At 33.7% G+C, this 18,987-nt stretch overlaps 1 protein-coding gene across 1 annotated transcript in view; it reads left to right on the top strand.

Annotated features, from left to right (window-relative positions):
* LOC103273619 (cysteine-rich secretory protein 3-like) overlaps positions 1-10,778 on the top strand; it is a 16,711-nt gene extending 5,933 nt beyond the window's left edge. The window contains exons 2-8 of the mRNA XM_008071055.1: positions 1,179-1,252; positions 2,230-2,346; positions 3,148-3,235; positions 5,314-5,459; positions 6,194-6,291; positions 8,222-8,310; positions 10,651-10,778. Coding sequence (XP_008069246.1) covers positions 1,181-1,252; positions 2,230-2,346; positions 3,148-3,235; positions 5,314-5,459; positions 6,194-6,291; positions 8,222-8,310; positions 10,651-10,778 — 738 coding nt within the window. The 5' untranslated portion in view covers positions 1,179-1,180. The remainder of the gene's footprint in view (positions 1-1,178; positions 1,253-2,229; positions 2,347-3,147; positions 3,236-5,313; positions 5,460-6,193; positions 6,292-8,221; positions 8,311-10,650) is intronic.
* The last annotated feature ends 8,209 nt before the right edge of the window (positions 10,779-18,987 follow it).

The following is an 18,987-nucleotide window of genomic DNA, read 5'->3' as shown; positions in this document are numbered from 1 at the left end:
TTTTTTTGATTTATTGTAGAGATGAAGTCTCGCTGCCCAGGAGGGTCTCGAACCCGCGGGTTCAGGCAGTCCACTCACCTCAGCCTCCCAAAGGCGAGGGATTACAGGTTGAGCCACCGAGCCCGGATAAGATCTGCCTTTTTTAAACCTAACTTTGAAACAGCATAATTTTCCCTGAGATTACAAAATCACCACAAATGTACAGTGATTTTTATGTCTATAATAAACTACAGCTAAAAGATGTATTATAATTTATCTAAACACTTCATCTCTCTATTGTTGGGCATGTAATTAATTTATAATATTTTACCTTTATAAATAATAATTCTATGAAAATTTTATATATAAAGCTTTTCCAGTATAGCTTGTTATTTCATTAGGATTTCAAGAAGTTGAATTAGTGAGACAAAGGATGTAAGTATATTAAGAATACTAATACAGGTGGAGTTAGTGATTCCTTAAAGGTGATAAATCAAATTGTTACCTTAAACAGAAGAAGAAGAATGTTGCCTTTTTGTAATTTGAGAAATGGTACTAAAGATAAAAGTATGAGAAGAAATTAGTTACGACATGGCTGTGAAGAAAGTTGAGGAGAGTGGTTTAGAAGAATCAACAAAAGCATATCTTTTTTAAAGGATTTATCTAAGAATGGCAAGTATGTGAGCTAGAGTCCTGACAGAGAACAAATGGCACGTGCTAACTTCTAATTTGAAGAGATGTTTAATAAGAAGATGCTTGTAGAATTTTAGGCAAAATTTAAGAAACCCAGCAAGAGCTAATGCAGCAGTACCCTAGTGAGAATGATAGTTGGGAGCTGCTGCTACTATTGAATGGACAATATGAAGAAGTCATTCCTAGAACTTCAAGAGAGTAGTTACACATGTGAGACTATGAAACAGGGAAGGAAGGAGGTAGTATGTCTTCAGCATTTACAGGTGTACTTCAAGGAGTTCAGTCAAGTATTTCAGTTTGTTCTTTACTGTCTCGACTGGAGGTGTGCTTCTAAAGAAGAATCCACTATCATTCTGCTAGCACCATGTGACAATTGTCTTCTTGTTATATTACTAATGAATTTGGAATAATGGAAATGATTACTCCTCCCATTCCACTGTTACTCAGACGTTCATGTACTAACCATTTTAATGAAAGTCTTTGTTCCATTTGTTTTGTTTTTCCAGCAATGACATTGTTCCCAGTGTTACTATTCCTGGCTGCTGGGTTGATTCCATCCTTTCCTGCAAATGGAAGGAAGGTACTGTTGAGGTTGGAAATCTTCAGAAAAATTCAGGCAACCATGAGGGGTAGCAAGCTACTAGGTCAATATTCAAAAGTAAAAAGGGCTAGGGTGTCTAGTACATCATAAAATGCTCATAAGCTGCTCAAGATAGCATAATTATGTTTAAAACTGTGGTGACCAATATGGTAGCCCCTAGCCACATGACAATAGTAGACACTGGATATATGGTCAGTTGAAATTAAGATGGATACACATTTGTAATATGTAGCATACTTCAAAGACTTAGTGAAAAATACAGCACTAAAATAGAAACAAAAACACCTAAGTCTGATTTTGTACCTTACCAGTTATATTTCTGTTCATAATAAGACAAAGTCAGCAGTAGTTCATTAATTGAATGACTTTGCTCCCCCAAATGTTTCAAATGCGGTAATATTATCGTTTGAGTGACCCTATAAAATATGCTACGCAATACAAAAAACTATTTTACTAGATTACTGAATGCACACATGCACTTGGACTGAGCCTAAGCATTTGTTCTTTAAATACCAAATACAGACGTTCCCACCCCGCCCCCCAAGTTTTGGATGAATCATATACCCTGACTCTTAACCACTCCTTTGCTGCAGCCTAACTGGGTATGAATGTCTTAATGGTTCCTATCATGTACCTTTGTCATTATAAGATGTTATAACTCATGTGCCTAGAAAAAACACATTAAGACTTCTCTTATTACATAAATTGGCTTTTGTAGACTCAGGAGAATTTTTGGTTTGTCATGCCCTGAATTATATCCCATTCTCAAAACCCCACTACTTTTCTATTAAAAAGTCATAGTTTTGGCTTAGAGTTATTGGCAATGCTTATTAACTAATATTGGCTTGAATTGAACATTTTTAAAAAATAGTCTTTGCTCCTTTGAACTAACTTGTATACTATTATTTATACTTTAAAAACATTAATAAATAAATAATTCATCTTATTTTTTTTAGAATCCAGCTTTTACCTCTTTGTTAACCAACCAAATACATGTGCAAAGGGAGATTGTAAATAAACACAATGAACTAAGGAAAACAGTTTCTCCGTCTGCCAGAAACATGCTAAAGATGGTAAGAGGCAGTCAAGTAAGGAAAGGACTGTGGACCAGTTGTGCAAGAAGTGGGTAGCTGGCCACTGGCATCTCTTAAGAACTTTGTGGTTTACAAACTTTTGTCTCTATTTTGCTATTTCATTTGAATTGTGTTATGGGCAGGACAGAATTTCTCATTATACTTTTATAATAGTTAAATACCTTTTTGTGTTTGTAGGGCTATTTAAGTTATGGAGGCAAAATTAAAACCAAATCTTTGGACATCTAGTGAAAGATCATCATGTTTTTCTTCTCACTAATCTATTGCTAGTTATCTAGAATCAAGAAGAATCTTTTCCTTTTAAGGTCAATGTCATTTATGGTAAATAACATTCCTCTTTTCTGGACCCAGTACAAAAGATTGCATGTCTCTCAAATGTATTGAGAAAAAAAAAAAAGAAGAAGAAAGAAACTGGAAATGAAGTAAGCCAGCTAATTACTATTAGAAAAATAATCTCAATTCATCCACATGCTTATAAATATTTAGAGTAGGAGTATTACTCAAAATCTTCAGGTATTTCTACTTTGCTATTATAAATTATTAGACCATAAACTATCTTAAAATTTTCAATTACTTAGGGTAGATATATTATCTATACTTTTTTGTGGAGAAAAAAAGGGTGCATCAAAACTATATCTTCAATTACTATGAAAATTAGAAGGTGCCTGTACAAAAATTTTATAATGATGTAAATCAACCCATGAACTTGATTATACAGCTTGTGCTTCTTTAAGGTTTGAGTTATTACATGGATTTTTTTTTTCCCCTCTCTCATTTTAGGAATGGAGCAATGCATCTGCAGTAAATGCTCAAAAGTGGGCAAACCAATGCACATATGAACATAGTGACTCAGAGGAACGAGTAACCAGTATGTAAATTAATAAACATGTGTTGAATAAATGAATGAGTAAAGTAATAAGGAACCATTTTTTGATGCTGCATTAGGAAAAAGTTATAAATAAATATTGCTTCTAATGTTGTCTTTTTCAAGTTAAAATATCTCTATATGTATAGATGACACTAACCACCTTGTACTTATCTAGTATTTTTATTGTACAAAACCTATCTCACACAGTATCACATTTGTACCTGTCAACCAGCTCATAAATAAAGCAGGTCATTGATCATCTCTTTTCCTATTTTAAAGATAAAAAAACAACTTTCCAGAGGAAAATGTTAACTAGTATTATATAAAGAAAATTTAAAATGAGAATTTCTGATTGTTAAGTAACAAACATAGCCTTTTTGTCTTTTTAAAACTACTTATTTTTTTTTAAGATGTGGGGTACAATTCAGGGTTAGGTATACAAATGTTCATTATGCAGTTACCCTTGTTGATGAGATGTGCCCCTCCTTCCCCTGGCAGTTTCCCTCATCTGCCAATACCACACCCCCTCCCCTGGCAGTTTCTCACTACTGCCAATCTCTGTCTTATAGTATTACATTAATTGTTCAAGGTCCGGTTATGAGTGAGAACATATGGTACTCTGTTCTTTGTTTCTGTGCTAGATCACAGAAACAAAGAACAGAGTATCATATGTTGCTGTGAAGTCGATATGTTTGCCCTTCTTTATGGTTGCATAATATTCCATTGTGTATATGTACCACATTTTTATATCTAGTCCAGCTTCAATAGACAGCATAGTTGGTTCCATGTTTTTGCTATTGTGAATAGAGCTGCAACAAACATGTGTGTGCAGGTATCTTTATTTTTCATGTACAAAATACAGTAAATTTTGTCAAACTGTTCCTGAATTTTACTTTAAAATATTTAATATTACTGTTTATTTTTAATATTTCCCTTTAATTTTTGATGACAATAAGCCAAGTCTTTTATATATCCTGAATACCTACAATGTATACTGTGTTAGACTAAAAAATAACCTATGAGACATGATTTATACATTAAGAAACATAAAAACAATGAGATAAAACATTATATGGATAAACCATTGGATGAAATATTTACTGAATTGTCAAAATGACCATAGATAAAGGCAAGCCCAGTTTGAAAGTAGTAAATAGCTGGCCTGTTCTGAAGATAGGACTGCCATTGTTATTTATATGTTTGATGCTATAACTATAATAAAATTATGAAAAGAAGTGACTATAGTTAGCAGAAGGTGGAAATGATTTTAAAGATCACAATTTACTGCTAAAATCTTAGTTACTTTCTTTCTCTTTTAAAGGAGCTTTCCAAGAGTGGTTTACACTCTTTCTAAGCAGCATGTAGACATTACATTTTAAACCATCCCAATATAAGTATTAATTGCAGGGCTTGAATTGAGTATTAAAATAGGTATTGAAATGTTTCTTGGATGCAAGACATTTTTTTCCTAATTCTTTGAGGAGAGTTTTTCCTCTGATGCTGTATTTGCTCACTAAGGGAAAACCTATAAACTTTGAAAATATTGCCTTTTATGGTATCATTTTTTTCATGTTTAAGGCTCCTAAAGATTGAATATAAGATTTTTTTAAAGTTCACACAAAATAATTCTGAACATGCATTAAGATTCTTTTATAAGAAAATTACTGGTGAATATGATCTACAGAAGGAGAGAAATTACATCGGGTCTTAGCCTTCAGCAAGTTTACAATATAACGCTGAGAGTACATGAGGCACATACATGTGAATAGCTCAGTGTATAAATTAATGAGTCCAGAAAGATCAGGTACTAGAGATAAAGGATGTCTCCATCTAATCTGTTTTGCATGTTGAGGTCAGCCTTAGTGTGTTGGCCTCAATGTGTTGGAACTGATAAGGATTCTGAGGTGCCTACCTTATATCTCAATCAATAGTTAGTAACTATGATATAGTGATTAAAGAGCAAGGACTCTGGGGTGTGTGTGTGTGTGTGTGTGTGTGTGTGTGTGTGTGTGTGTGTGTGTGTGTGTGATCATTGCATGCTTTATTGCTTTCTTTATGAGCGTTCTGTTTCTTCTTAGGTCTAAGCTGTGGCGAAAACCTCTATATGTCAAGTAACCCCAATTCATGGTCACAAGCAATACAAAGCTGGTATGATGAGAACTATGATTTTGTCTTTGGTGTAGGGCCAAAGTCTTCCGATGCAAAGGTTGGACATTATACTCAGGTAAGAACAAGCAAGAAATGAAAAACAGTCTGTCATGGGTGCCAAAAACAAAAGTCTCCAAATTTTGACTAATTCCAACATTAACTTTAGGGGAAGATCTCAAGTGAATACAGAATAGCCTGGCATTTGGCAGGTATTTAGACTGTGAACTGTCATTTTCAATAGAAACATTCATTTTTCTAACAGTCTAAATGGATAAAGTAGTGAATGTACCTGAAAATATAATATTTTTAAATGTTTTAGTTTGATTCAATAATTTGACTAAATATATCCATAAGCCATATGAAAAAGTACATCAGGAACATTCTTTTCCATATTGCATTTCCTACTGTGTGCTTCTTAATATATATATATATATATATATATTTTTTGTTGTTGTTGTTGTTGTTGTTGTTTTTAGTTGGAGTCTCACTCTGTTGCCCAGACTGGAGTGCAGTTGCACGCTCCCAGTCACCTCAGCCTTGACCTGCTGGGCTCCGGCGATCCTTCCGCCTCAGCCTTCCAAGTAGCTGGAACTACAGGCATACGCTACCACGCCTGGCTAATTTTTTGATTGATTGTAGAGATGAGGTCTCGCCAAGTTCCCCAGGCGGGTCTTGAACCCGCAGGCTCAGGCAATCCACTCACCTCGGCCTCCCAAAGCACGGGATTACAGGCTGAGCCACTGAGCCCGGCTGTTTTTTAATATTTTATTCTTCTCAGTTATACTCATATCTTTGCTTATGGGTTTATAGGTTGCTTGGTACTCATCTCACCTCATTGGATGTGGAATTGCCTACTGTCCTAGTGAATTGATTCTAAAATACTACTATGTTTGCCACTATTGTCCTGCGTAAGTATACAGTTTTGAGTTCATTGTTGATAATGCCAAATACAGTTAATATGTTTAAATTATCACATAAAAACAGACTAAAAAGCATATTTCAGCAAAGGGCAGGACACAAATATTTTTTAAAGTGTTCTAAAGCTGAGATGCCTTCAATCAACTTCTCAGAAAGACCAAGTTTTTCAGTTTCAGTTCCAAGTATTATTATTATTATTCCGAGTATTATTATTTCTCATGCCTGAAATTACTTTTCTTCTCCTTCAATTACCTTTTCCTAGACTCAGGGTTATTTCATGAGTATATATAGTATCTATTTCTCTTGTTTAGTATTATTATTTCTTGCTAAGTTTATGCACTAGAAAGTAAAACTTGTTAGTTAGGCCAGGGGTGAAAGTGAGATAACAAACAAATAGGGAATGCCACATTTCAGTGAATCCAGCCCTTTCTTCTCAAATGTTCTTACTCCTGCGTTACTAAAAATGCCACTTTTTTAATGCCATTAAGAAATGATTAAATCAATAGGTCTCAAAGGCTTTTCAAAAGATCCTTAATATATTTCAAATGGTCAAAAGAAGAGAGATAATATCATAAGTCTTTGCTTCTCAGAATTTACCACAAAAATAAACCTAAGAAGGAAACATCATGAAGATCTTGATTTCTGAATGATCTTGGATTTTCTGCGAGAAACCCACCCCTTCTTCAATCACTGTGTTTACGCTACTCACAAGAAAATCCTGTAGCTATACTGAAGATAAAAAACATTGTGTTAGTTTTAATTTCTTTTTAATATTTGAAATGATTCTCCACTAGAGGGAGAGTTTTTCCTCCAAACCAAGCTTTCTGCGTGATTTATTTTGAGGCTGTAGATAACCCAGATGATGTAAAATTCCAGTTTAACAAGTATGATCTTTAAAGTCATTTTTCAGCAAGAATCTGTTAGTGTTCACAGAGAAAACTGAAGGGCCATAGGAGACTACATCCAAAGGCCTGATCATGAGCAGAGGGCATCTGGAGCCGGCATCTGAAGTGCGAGTAAGAATTAATAATGAAAGAAAGCAAGGGAAAGAAAACTTCCAGCATACTTTCATAGCTATTTCACAATTTTTCCAAGTGCTCACACACATAGAGCTATATTATATGTGGGGAGGCTGAGACTCAGCCACACTGCCTTGAAACTTTGACCCATTTGATGCACTTGAGCTTGATCCCTGATGTTATTCAATGATAATGACCAATAGGATAATAATCATCAATGAAGTATACTAGTCGTAAGATCAACACACTCTGGAGATTGGTGCTGACAAAAACTTTTTTTCTAACATTCTCATTTTTGGATAAACATAAAAATCTCACACATACCACCTATAAACATTCCCAAGCCTTTCTAAGCACAGCCCACTTTCACAAATATACGTGAAACCCTGTATGAAAATCACCACTCCATCTAGAAGCCAAATATTATGAAGAAACTCTACTCATCCTAGTTCATATTATAGAAATTATGGGATTTTTTTCCATAAAAAATTAAATAGTATTTTCTATATTGCAAACTGCTGTGTCCCAGGAACTTTTCCTGTCTCTCCAGAGGAAATGTTTTTACCTTGTGGAATACTATCTTAGCAATTTCACCAAATCTATTGGGAGATGAAGAGGGTGTTGTCACACTGAAATATACTCTAAAATCTTTAGACTTTAGTTATCCTATTTCCACTGATCAGGCTCTGAGGTTACAGTCAAGAATATGAGTGAATGTGAGAATTATTCTCTTACTTGGCATTGCTGTCTGAATATACTTTGTGAGTGTTATATTTTTATTTATTGGACAATTTAAATATTTAATAAATACTTATGTATATTTGGTGACTGATGCTAATGTCAGAGCATAAACTAAGCAGAAAAGTAAGAAATAGTTGACATTTTGTATTTCAAATTTCAGTGGCAATATTGTTGATAGACGATATACCCCTTACGAACAAGGAGTACCTTGTGCCAGTTGCCCTAACAACTGTGAAGGCGGATTATGCAGTAAGTTTGAAATTATTAACTTGCTAGTACAATCAAATGACCAGATATTTCTTTTTAAGAATTAGGAAACCTTCTGAAGGTAACTAATTTAAGCAACACTTTAATGAAAAAGACAAAAAAAGAAGTACTTAGACTGGACTCAGTGGCTCAGCCTGTAATCCCAGTACTTTGGGAGGCTGAGGCGAGTGGATTGCCTGAGCCTGCATGTCCAAGAGCAGCCCGGGCAACTTGGCGAGACCTCGTCTCTACAATTAAAAAAAAAAAATTAGCTGGGAGTGATAGCACACACCTGTAGTTCCAGCTGGCAGAAGGATCGCCGAAGGCCAGCAGGTCGAAGCTGGGGTGGCCGTGAGTGTGCCACTGCCCTCCAGCCTGGGCGACAGAGTGAGACTCCAACTCAAGAAAAAAAGAAAAAAGAAGTACTTAATAGAGGGTATTTAAGTAAAAATTTTGCAGTGTTTAGTATCTATGTATTATTAGCAATGTCAAATTTGTCCCGCTTTTATATGTAACCTAAATAAACATCTGCCATCGATGTTACATATTAACATATATAAAAATCTTTCTATGGAAATAATTCATATATATAATTAATGTAATTCATTATGAAGTTAACACACAACTAAATATAAAGTTTCTTTTCATCAAAGTTAATGTAATTGTACTAACTGTGGCAGTTTTTTTTTTTAAAGAAAACAAATATATATCTCAGGATATGAGACCATATAATATGACCTAGGCCAGACAGGGACACCAAATATTGCATTTTCTCATATGCTACTGAGTTTACAATACCAAATTCCTCATTTTCACCATAGTGTAGTTAGAATCATCAAGTTTAGTTTATATAGTTTATACTCACTTCTGTTTTTAATAATGTTTATACATTTTTTAAAGTCAAAATCAAATCTGAATATAGTATTAGCTAACAGAAGTCTGAAAAATATTTTAGCAAAGAGAAGAAGCAAAATAAATATAATATACTACCCCATTTCCTATGATGTTATGAATAAAGTACAAATAATGCGTATTTTTGTTTAACAGATATGCAATTAAAATTATTGTCAACAATACAGTTGACCTATTCACTAAGATTTTTACCTTTCAAATGCATTTGCCTGGCTAGATTGCAGCATTTTTTTCTAACTGAAATGTATAGCAATAATTCAGAATATTGATAATAATTAAAGCTATAAATCAACTAAACCAGAAAAAGCCAAATATTCACAGTTCTGCTGAATGCTATTTTCTAAGGAGCTGGGAATTTAGCTTAATAGGATACTAATAGTAACAAGCAACCAATTCAATGATATTAAACAGAAGAGTGATAAGATCTGAAATGTGTTTTATACAGAGCTCCTGACAGTAGAAAGAAACAATTGGATGAAAATCAGCTAGGAGACTGTTGAAAAGTATTCAATCAAAAACAAATGAGTACCTTTACTGCATTAGGGCAAAATGAATGAAAATAAATAGATGCATATGAGAAATAGAAAGAAAGTAGAATAGTCAATTTTTGTTACCTGGTCTTGTTGAGTACTGATAAAAAATAGAGAAAAATAAGTTCTAGATTACTACTTTCTGGTTTGAATTATTTAGTAGCTGGGAGTGCCATTTTTCTGAGACTGGATAAATTGAATAAAGGGTTGTAGCGGAATTTCTAAAAAATGCCAAGCTTGTAGATAAAATGGTGAATTTATTTTGAGATTTATTGGGTTTATTGTCACTAAAGGACATCCAAGTAGAAAATTTCCTCTTTTACATTTTTACATCTGTATCTTCCTATGTTACTTACTCCTGAAAAAAAGAAAGACCAATGACATTAGAGTCTAGAGGCTAACGGCACTGTGTCTAATATCACTCTACACAATTATAGAAATGTTCAATATTTTTACTGTCCTATAAAGTAGCCCTTAGACACATTGGTTATTGCCCATTTACATGTAACTGGTGTTGCTGAAGAAGAACCTGAAGTTTTAATTTTAATTAATGTGATTTAAGTTTAATCCACATCACTAGTGACTACCATCTTGGATAATGCAGTTCTAGGGAGATTCATTTAAATTAGTTTACTCTGCTCACTCTTTGAGTGAGGAAAGTATGTTAATTCATCTTGGAAATATTTCCAAAACCTCAAACTAAAAAAATAATCCATGGATTAATCAGAGTGTTTACCCAAGAGGCCTTATGTGCCCTTCAAGATATAAAATGGTCTTCATAGCATAGTGATGCCTACTTGTCCTCAATTCCCTAATACCCATTCACATTGAATGTAGTGTGTGTGATGCTGCTGTAGAAGAAGTAATAATGAAGTGATCAATTTCTTTGTTTTTATTGCAGCCAACAGTTGCAAGTACCAAAATGAGTATAGTAACTGTGAAGATTTGAAGAAACAAGTTACCTGTAAACATGAAACGGTCAAGAACGATTGCAAAGCCTCTTGCAATTGTGAAAACAAAATTTATTAAATGCCCACTACATACTGAGCAGGGATCTACATCATCTACTTAGCTTTGGCGTCTACTTGTCTACTTAGATTTAACATATACTAATACTAATCAAGAATCTGTAGGTATTTTAACTACAAATGTAAATCCAAACAGTAATAAATCTTTTTCTCCTGGATCTGCTTTTTATCTTATAGAAATCTCATTTATACAAAGGGTTAAACAAAATCTATAACAATCTATAAACAAATTTGGATTTTTATATATAAATTTTGTTATTTAAGTTAACTGAGTTTTATTAACAGAGGATTATGAAAGTTGTATTCTCATATGACTAAGTTCACTAAAATCCTGGATTGAAAGTGAAAATCATGTTTCTAGAACAAAATCTACAAAAATCACAGAGTGTAGTATCATGGCCACATGAATCCTGGGTTACAGTTGTTTTTCCTAGCTCTACTCTGTAGCTAAATATCTTCAAATTGTCTCACATGCTGTCTTAATACCTTTTTGCCCGTTTACCCATCTTCCCACTCATCTGGCTCCCAACCTTACAATTAAGTTTAAACGTGTGCTTCCAAAAGTAACCTTGACTTTTATTTTGCCCAAATCAATAATAATTTTGATTCTTTACCTGCACAAATTTTACAGTAGAATATGATCACATCTTCATTTTTAAAAATTTTCCTCAAAAAATAATTTAAAACAATATATGTAAATACTCTCCCCTCAAGGAAGCAGAACATGGCTCCCTCCCTTGTAAGTCGTCACTGAATTTAGTGACTCACTTCCAAAGAGTAGAGTATGGAAAGAGAAAAATACTAACTTCACAGTGGAGAAAAATAGTAATTGCCATCTTAACCAAGTGATCAAAATTAACATCAGTGGTAACTCATATGGGTTCATATACCTCAACGTGTATGTATTCTTTATAAAAACCCATAATTCCAGTCTAAACATGAACTAAAACATCCTGCCATTCCAATTTGAGGGAAATTCTACAAACTATTTCTGAGGTATTTAAGAGTACTCCTCAAAACTGTAAAAATCATAAAAAATAAGGGAATTCTGAGAAACCATCACAGACCACATGAGACTATGGAGACCTGAGAAGCAAATGCAATGTGGTAGCTAGGATCAGGTCTTGGAACAGAAAAAGATCACTAATGGAAAAATTAGTGAAATCTAAATAGAATCTGAATCTTTTTAACAGTAGCATTGATTTTTTTTTAATCTTGACAAGTGTTCCAGGGTAATGTCAGATGATAGTATTAGGGAAACTGAAACTGAGAGAGGAGCATATGGGAATTATCTGTACTATCTTAGCACATTTTCTGAAAATCTAAAAAGTACTCCAAAATTAAAATTGTATTTTTAAAAAGCCAAACCAATAATTTTTTTTTTCTTGACTCCATGACACTTCACACTTTTTCTCCAGGTTATTCTTTCCTAAAATTTTAAACTTCAGCTCCTTCATTCCACTGCTAAATGTTTAATTTGTCATCTTTTCATGGACTTTCCAGGTAATATAAATGACTGGACTATCATATCGGACTCACATGTTTAACCGCTGTGAACCTTCACTAATAATTTCAAAGCTCTAAGTAGTCATGAGGCAAAGGAAAACAGGGAGATTCAAGACAATTAATGTAGTTCCCAGATGTTATTTTTGCTCCATCTCAAATCTCTAACTTCTTAATTAGTCTTCATTCAAAATCTTCTCAAGTAATTAGCATAATATTCATCATATTAAACTCCAAGTAGCTGAATGATCTTTTATATACTTTCCTCTCTGATCTCACTTCTTCCACTCTCCCTCATTTCCTATGCTCCAGAACAATGAACCCATTAAATTATCTCAAGCTGCTCACAAGCTTTTTTATGTTAGGACCTTTGGGTTTGCTATAGGTTCTGTTTGGAAGAGTTGTCCCTCTATTGCTTACTACAATTGCTACTTCTCATTAAACATCATTTCTTCCAAGAGATTCATTTGAGGAAATAATCTAGAGAAGTTCCCCACATCTCATTCTCTCTAGTGGTTCCCTGTAGTTCAACTCATAGTGATCGTCTCATAGAAATCATCACAACGTGTAGTAATTCATTCCTGCATTTGATAAATATATATTTTTTGTGAGAAAGCAGGATTTATTGAGAGGACAAAAAAGCTCCCACAGTGGGAGGGAACCTGAAGGGGTTTCCCCTGATAAGTCTTTATTAAAGACAACTAAGTCTCAGACACTTTGAAGTAGAGCAATTAACAAGACAGAACAAATTCTGAACCTCATGGAGTTCTCACTCTAGTAGAGAAGAGAGAAAGAAAACTACTTTGTGAATGAAATACTAAATATAAAAGCAGGATGTGATAAATGCTATGAACTAAAATTGGCAATAGGATAAAGAAAAATGGGCATAGACTGGGAGGGGGAAATGCTAGGTTAAATCAGATTAGAAGGTAAATCATCTCTAAAGTGCTGAATGCTATTTGCTATGAAGTTTGGAATCTATTCTCTTGGCAATGAGCACCAATCAAAAGACTTTCAAACAGAAGACTGGCAAGATGCAAATTGTGTCGTTTGGAACAAGATCACAATAGAAGTGATAGAATAGTCAATTCAGGGATTTGATGGAAAAGATTTTCAGGAAAGAATAGGTATTGCAGTAAATGAACTTGACATATTTGAGGAAAGGCAAATAGCCCAGAATAGCTGGCGCAAATAGAACAAGTAAAGAAGATATTACAAAGAGTTAAGAGAGTTATGCCCTCCAAGATAGGTAAAGAATTGGGATATTATTATAAGTAAGGTGGCATGTCATCTGATTGTTTTAAAGAGGAAAGCAATATGATGAGATCTATAATGTAACAGGACAAAAGTGGAAGCAAGTAGAGGCAATTCACTAGAGGAGAGATAAAGTTAAATTGTACTAGATTATAGATATATAGTATTATGTATATATAATATCCAGTATGAATATTATCCACTTTAATGGAGGCTCTGAGGTTTAATTTCTATTTTAATATATTTTTATTCATATTATGACAAAAAGCAAGGTAACTATTTCTCAACTCAGGCTAGTATTCCCCTATGCCACTGCCAAAGACACCATAAGAGACAAAAAAAAAAAAAAAACAACCCTACAGACTATTACTCCTCATGAACATACATACATGGAACACATAAAAAAGGATTATACAGTCAAGGAATTATACAGACAAAGTAAGGTTATCTCAGGGAAAAAAAGTTATTATAACATAGAAAACTCTATTAATGTGATACATCATATTAATAAAATAAAGATATCATATCAGTGTTTCAAAAGATGCAAAAAATGCACTGGACAAAATTCAACACCACTTAACTAAAAATAATTTTCAGAAAACTGGGAATAGAAAGTAACTTCCTCACTCCAATTTTGGAGCATCTATAAAATCAGTCTCTGAGCTAATCTTATACTTAATATTGAATGACAGGATGTTTCCCCGTTTTATTTCTTCATAGGTGAAAACACTAAGGCAATACTTTCAGTCTGTAATTCATCATTAGGAGTCAGGCAAGAATGTCAATTTGCAATACTTCTCTTCACATTTTAAGTTACAGCCAGTGCAATAAATAGAGAAAAAAAATTAAAGATACAGACATTAAAAAGGTAGAAACTGTCTTAATTTGCAAATTAAAATGATTTTGTTGTAGAAAATCCAAAGGAATCTACAAGAACAACTATTATAACCAAAAGTAACCTCAATTGTTTGCTGCTCAAAGCCAAGAGTTAGTTGGTGAAAGGAAAGTAATTTTATTCTAAAAGCCTCCAGATGGGGAAATGGCCTGTATCCTGTCTCCAACTAGCCATTTTGAGGTTTCAGATTGATCAGAGGGTCTTTAAATGAAAAGGGGGCTCGGGGAAAAAACTGCATGCAGTAGTTGAGAAGCATCTTTGTCCTTGGTCAGGTCACTGTGGTTTTTAAAACATTTAACAAAACAGTGTTCATATCCCTCTTTTCCCCAGAGTTAGTCTCAACAGATGCATACTTGTCTCTGTGTTATCTTTTTCGTGTTTTAAAATTATTCTAGCCTACTTGCAAGTGTAACAGAGGACAGTGCCCAACCCATTCCTGCACAATTTAGTCTAAAATGGAGGTAGTTATGTTAGTCTTTTGCCATTGCACTGTTACACTAATAGAATTAATAGGCAAGTTTAGCGCGGTCACATGATTATTAAGAAGTAGGGTATCTTACCTGTAGAGGATTAGGATAAGAATTACAGTGGACTTCTCTTTAGAAACCATGCAAGCAAAAAGAGAATGGAGTGAAATACTTAATGTGATGAAAGTTTAAAAAAATGAAGATAATGAAGAAGAAGATCAGAGAATTACTGCTATATACCAGGGCAGGGACAACAAATATAGAATAGAACTGACTTAAAGATTTGTGACACAGAACATGAATTTTTCTTGCTCTATATACTCTCTTGCTCCATATGAAGAGCCAAACCTCTGTCATCACTTTTATTGGTAAGATCTACAATAATGATGATGTACAGCTGAAACTGAACATGAGAAAACAATGATTTCACTGAAAGCTTGGGCTACATTTTTAGGCATTATCTTGGTAAAAAGCCTTCTGATCCAATAGCTTTGGGTGCACAGAAAACAATAATGGCATAAGTAAGAGTATATATCTTTGTGTATACATAGGATATATCTGCAATCATTCACTAGAAGCTGGTGTTGATAATTGCTTTTGGAATTGGAACTAAAAGGCTGGGAAAAAGTGATGTGAGAGACTTTTTAAAAAAATCTTTTATTACTTCAGAATGTGATAATTTATGAATCCTAAATTGAAGATAATGAAATATAACCTCTGAAAGCAAATAGTATTGTTTTTTGAGGTTTTGTTTGCTTTTATTTTTGTTTTAAATTGAGATTACTGTTTGTTGTGCTGAGCTTTTTGGTGAAAGATACCTATCTTTATCAGTATATAGTCTCAGTCCTAAGATATTGCTTCTGTCCCTGTGTAGCTAAGAAAAAGCTAGCCTCTCCTTGAATGCCAGCAAAACTTATCCATAATGAAACATCCAAATTGAAAATTTTCCACTTGATCTAAGAAGGTAAATCATTAACATCACATTTTGCTGTATGATTTGGGTTCAGGGTTTCCAATTACTTTGATTAAAGTATATTGATGAAAAACAGTAAGTATGAAGAGCCTAAGAAACATTTTTTATCTTGGTTTCAACTTAAATATTTGTTTTCAAAGACTTGCCTGTTTTCTTCTCTTGACTGCTTAACTGACTTTTGCTTTTTGTTCTGAAATAATCTTTAGTTTCTTGTATATATCCCCTTGTTCCTTGATGCTGCTTTTTGATTTTTAATCAAGATACATTTCCTTAATCTAAACTTTCCCCCAATTTTCTGTCATTACGACTTTCTAGCTTGGCTATATCAACCCTAGTCTTTCCAAATCACCTCTGTCCTTATTAAAATTCAATCATATTGGTTATTTAGTTTTTCCTTTATATTACTTTACAGATGAAAACACAATTTCAGTACTTTTTTAGTCTGGGATTTCTTTGGACTCTTTTACTCTTTCTCCTTTGGTGAAAATGCTAAAAGTCTTATTATTATTAAAAAATAGGTTAAATTGTGTCTTCATAGCATACATGGGTATTAAACATGGAAATGTATGAGGTTGGTTATCTGGGTCGTTCTATCCTAGTACAGGCTGAGTTTCCCTAATCCAAAAGCCCAATATACAAAATGACCGCAAATCCTAAATTTTTTGAGGGTGAATAGAGATACTGAACTGGTAAGTATAATGCACATATTTTAAAATTTTTAAAAATCCAAAATTCTAAACACGTCTGGTCTCAAGCATTTTGCTTAGGCATTGTCAGCCTGTGTAGTAGTATGATATAACATAATATATAATATGATATTATAGGATATGCTACAACACGACAATTTGCAAGTAAGCAAAAAGATGCTCATAATTTTAAAAGACTGAATCTTTAGCTAGAATAGGATACAATTGCATAAAATTTTGCTCTTCATTGCAGTCACCACACACACAAAATTTGCATTTTTGAAGTCAAAGGAAACACCTGTGGCTGCATCTATTTCAAATTCAAAAACAAAAAGCTTCAGAAAAGTTAGAAGTTTACTTCCCTGGGTCACACAGTTCATTAGTGAACATAGAGATCAGAACTAAGTTCTCCCAAGCCCAGGCGTTTTCAGTATTGCTCCTTTCACCTTAATACACTGCTAACTTTTGATTTTACATAAATATCTAGAAGTACCTGTACTGTTCCTATCAATAATAGAGATGGGCCTATCATGTGTTCTCTAACACATGTAGGCTCAAAACTTACAAGCCTTTTATTCCAGATTTGCCCCTCACACAAAATCCATCAACACTTTTTATAAAATCTCCTCACATCCCATTTTTTGGTCATATTTTTACTGCTACAAAATTAATCTGGAGAATTGCCACCACACCCTTAATTTTCCTGCTTCTAATTTCTCATCTCTGCAAATCACTTTGCACAATGCTATCAAATAGCTTTCATAAAATACTTTTTTGACCATATAATTTCTCAATCCTCAAAAATGTCAATGGAATTACTTTCCCATGTTATACAGAGAACCAAACCTCCTTAGACTTCTACTCAAAGTTTTCCCAACATTTTCAACAGTCTATCGTTCTAACTTGAAAATGCTTTGTGATACAGTGCTTTGTCTGGTTTTGTTCCTTCAACCAAGTACACCAAACACTTTTTTCCTTCTAATCAAGTCATACACATTATTCAAAGACCGTTTAAATGGCAACCTATCATTTTGTTTTAACTCAAATCATATCAACTCACAGAACTCCCAATTACCTTTTATAGTTTTTTTGTTCCATCTACTTAGCACTAAATTATACTATCTGATAGTATTATTTACTTATTCATATGTATGTCCCTCAGTGCTATGAATCTTAGAGGAAAGAGATGGTATGTCTTTTTTCTGTATTTCCTAAAAGTCTAGCTCAGGTCAACATTTATTCACTCAACAAATATTTTCAAACTGCCACTTACAGCATTGATATTTGCTGGGCTTAGGAGACATAGCAATAATAAAGAAAAAGAATAGCCAGCTTCTCAAATACATGCTCACTAGCAATATATGGCACTACAACACAATTGCTCTCATTCTATTATCATGTGATGATGAAAACAAGAAATAATTACAAGTATGGTGTCCCCAAAAATGAAAAATAAGATATTCATAGTAAATGATAGACTACTACAGAGTTAAGAATGAATTGTTTATACTAGAAAATAATGTACTAAGGAATCCTATTTATAAAAAAAGTGAGCAGCTACTCTTATTTTGTGGATATGGGTATTTAAAATATTAAATCATTCACCTAGGCAAAATATGGTAAAAAAAAAAAAAAAAAACAACATGAATATAGAAGTGAATGAGAGATTGGGGGACAAATTTTATAAATATTTATAAAAGCCAAGTGTCAGAAATGAACTTTGACTGAAAGACAAACTATCTAGAATGACTTCTAAATTCCAAATTTTTAGTCAGTGGTGCACAAACTGAAATAAGCAGTAAAGGAGAACTAAAACAAAGTCTTATGTTGATCACTTGAAATTGCTTTGCCAAAAGGAAATGGCACAGAGCAGCAAGAAATGTGATAGTTTATTACATCTGCAGTTGTGCCTGAGTTTCAAGGGTTGGAGAAATTCCAAGCCACTTTTTGCATGGAGTGCAGAGAGCCAGCGGGTGATGGGTGTTAATCCTTGGCTTGACTTGTTTTGATCCAGCCTTCTTCATCAGGTAATAAGCTAATTCATTCCTTTTCATTTTGAAATTATCTAAGCATAGCAGAAAACGCATCCATTGTATATATAGAGAGAGACCTTTAGTGAACTGCAACACATTTTCAACCAATGCCTGGTGTAGCTGCTAAACTTGAAGCCAAACCCCTTGACCGAGACTTCTGGGCATTTTCCTACAGGGGTTGTTCCTTTTACTCTTCTTGAATTTTCTGACCACTAAACTGTTGCCAAGGGAAGACGAGAGGCTAGAACACGAAGTGTTTATGAGTGAACCTGCAAATTGCTGCCGTGATATATGTAACCTTGAGAGCATCGTGGGCACCACACTGGCATTGCACTGCAAACTTCAGCCTCTGTGGACTTTTCCAATTCTCTCTTTAAATTCTGAAGGACATTAATTCAG

This window comes from Carlito syrichta, unplaced genomic scaffold (assembly GCF_000164805.1).
Source record: "Carlito syrichta isolate Samal-C Ts95f unplaced genomic scaffold, Tarsius_syrichta-2.0.1 Scaffold314106, whole genome shotgun sequence".
NCBI lineage: Eukaryota > Metazoa > Chordata > Mammalia > Primates > Tarsiidae > Carlito > Carlito syrichta.
This window is presented reverse-complemented; position numbering and strand designations above follow the sequence as displayed.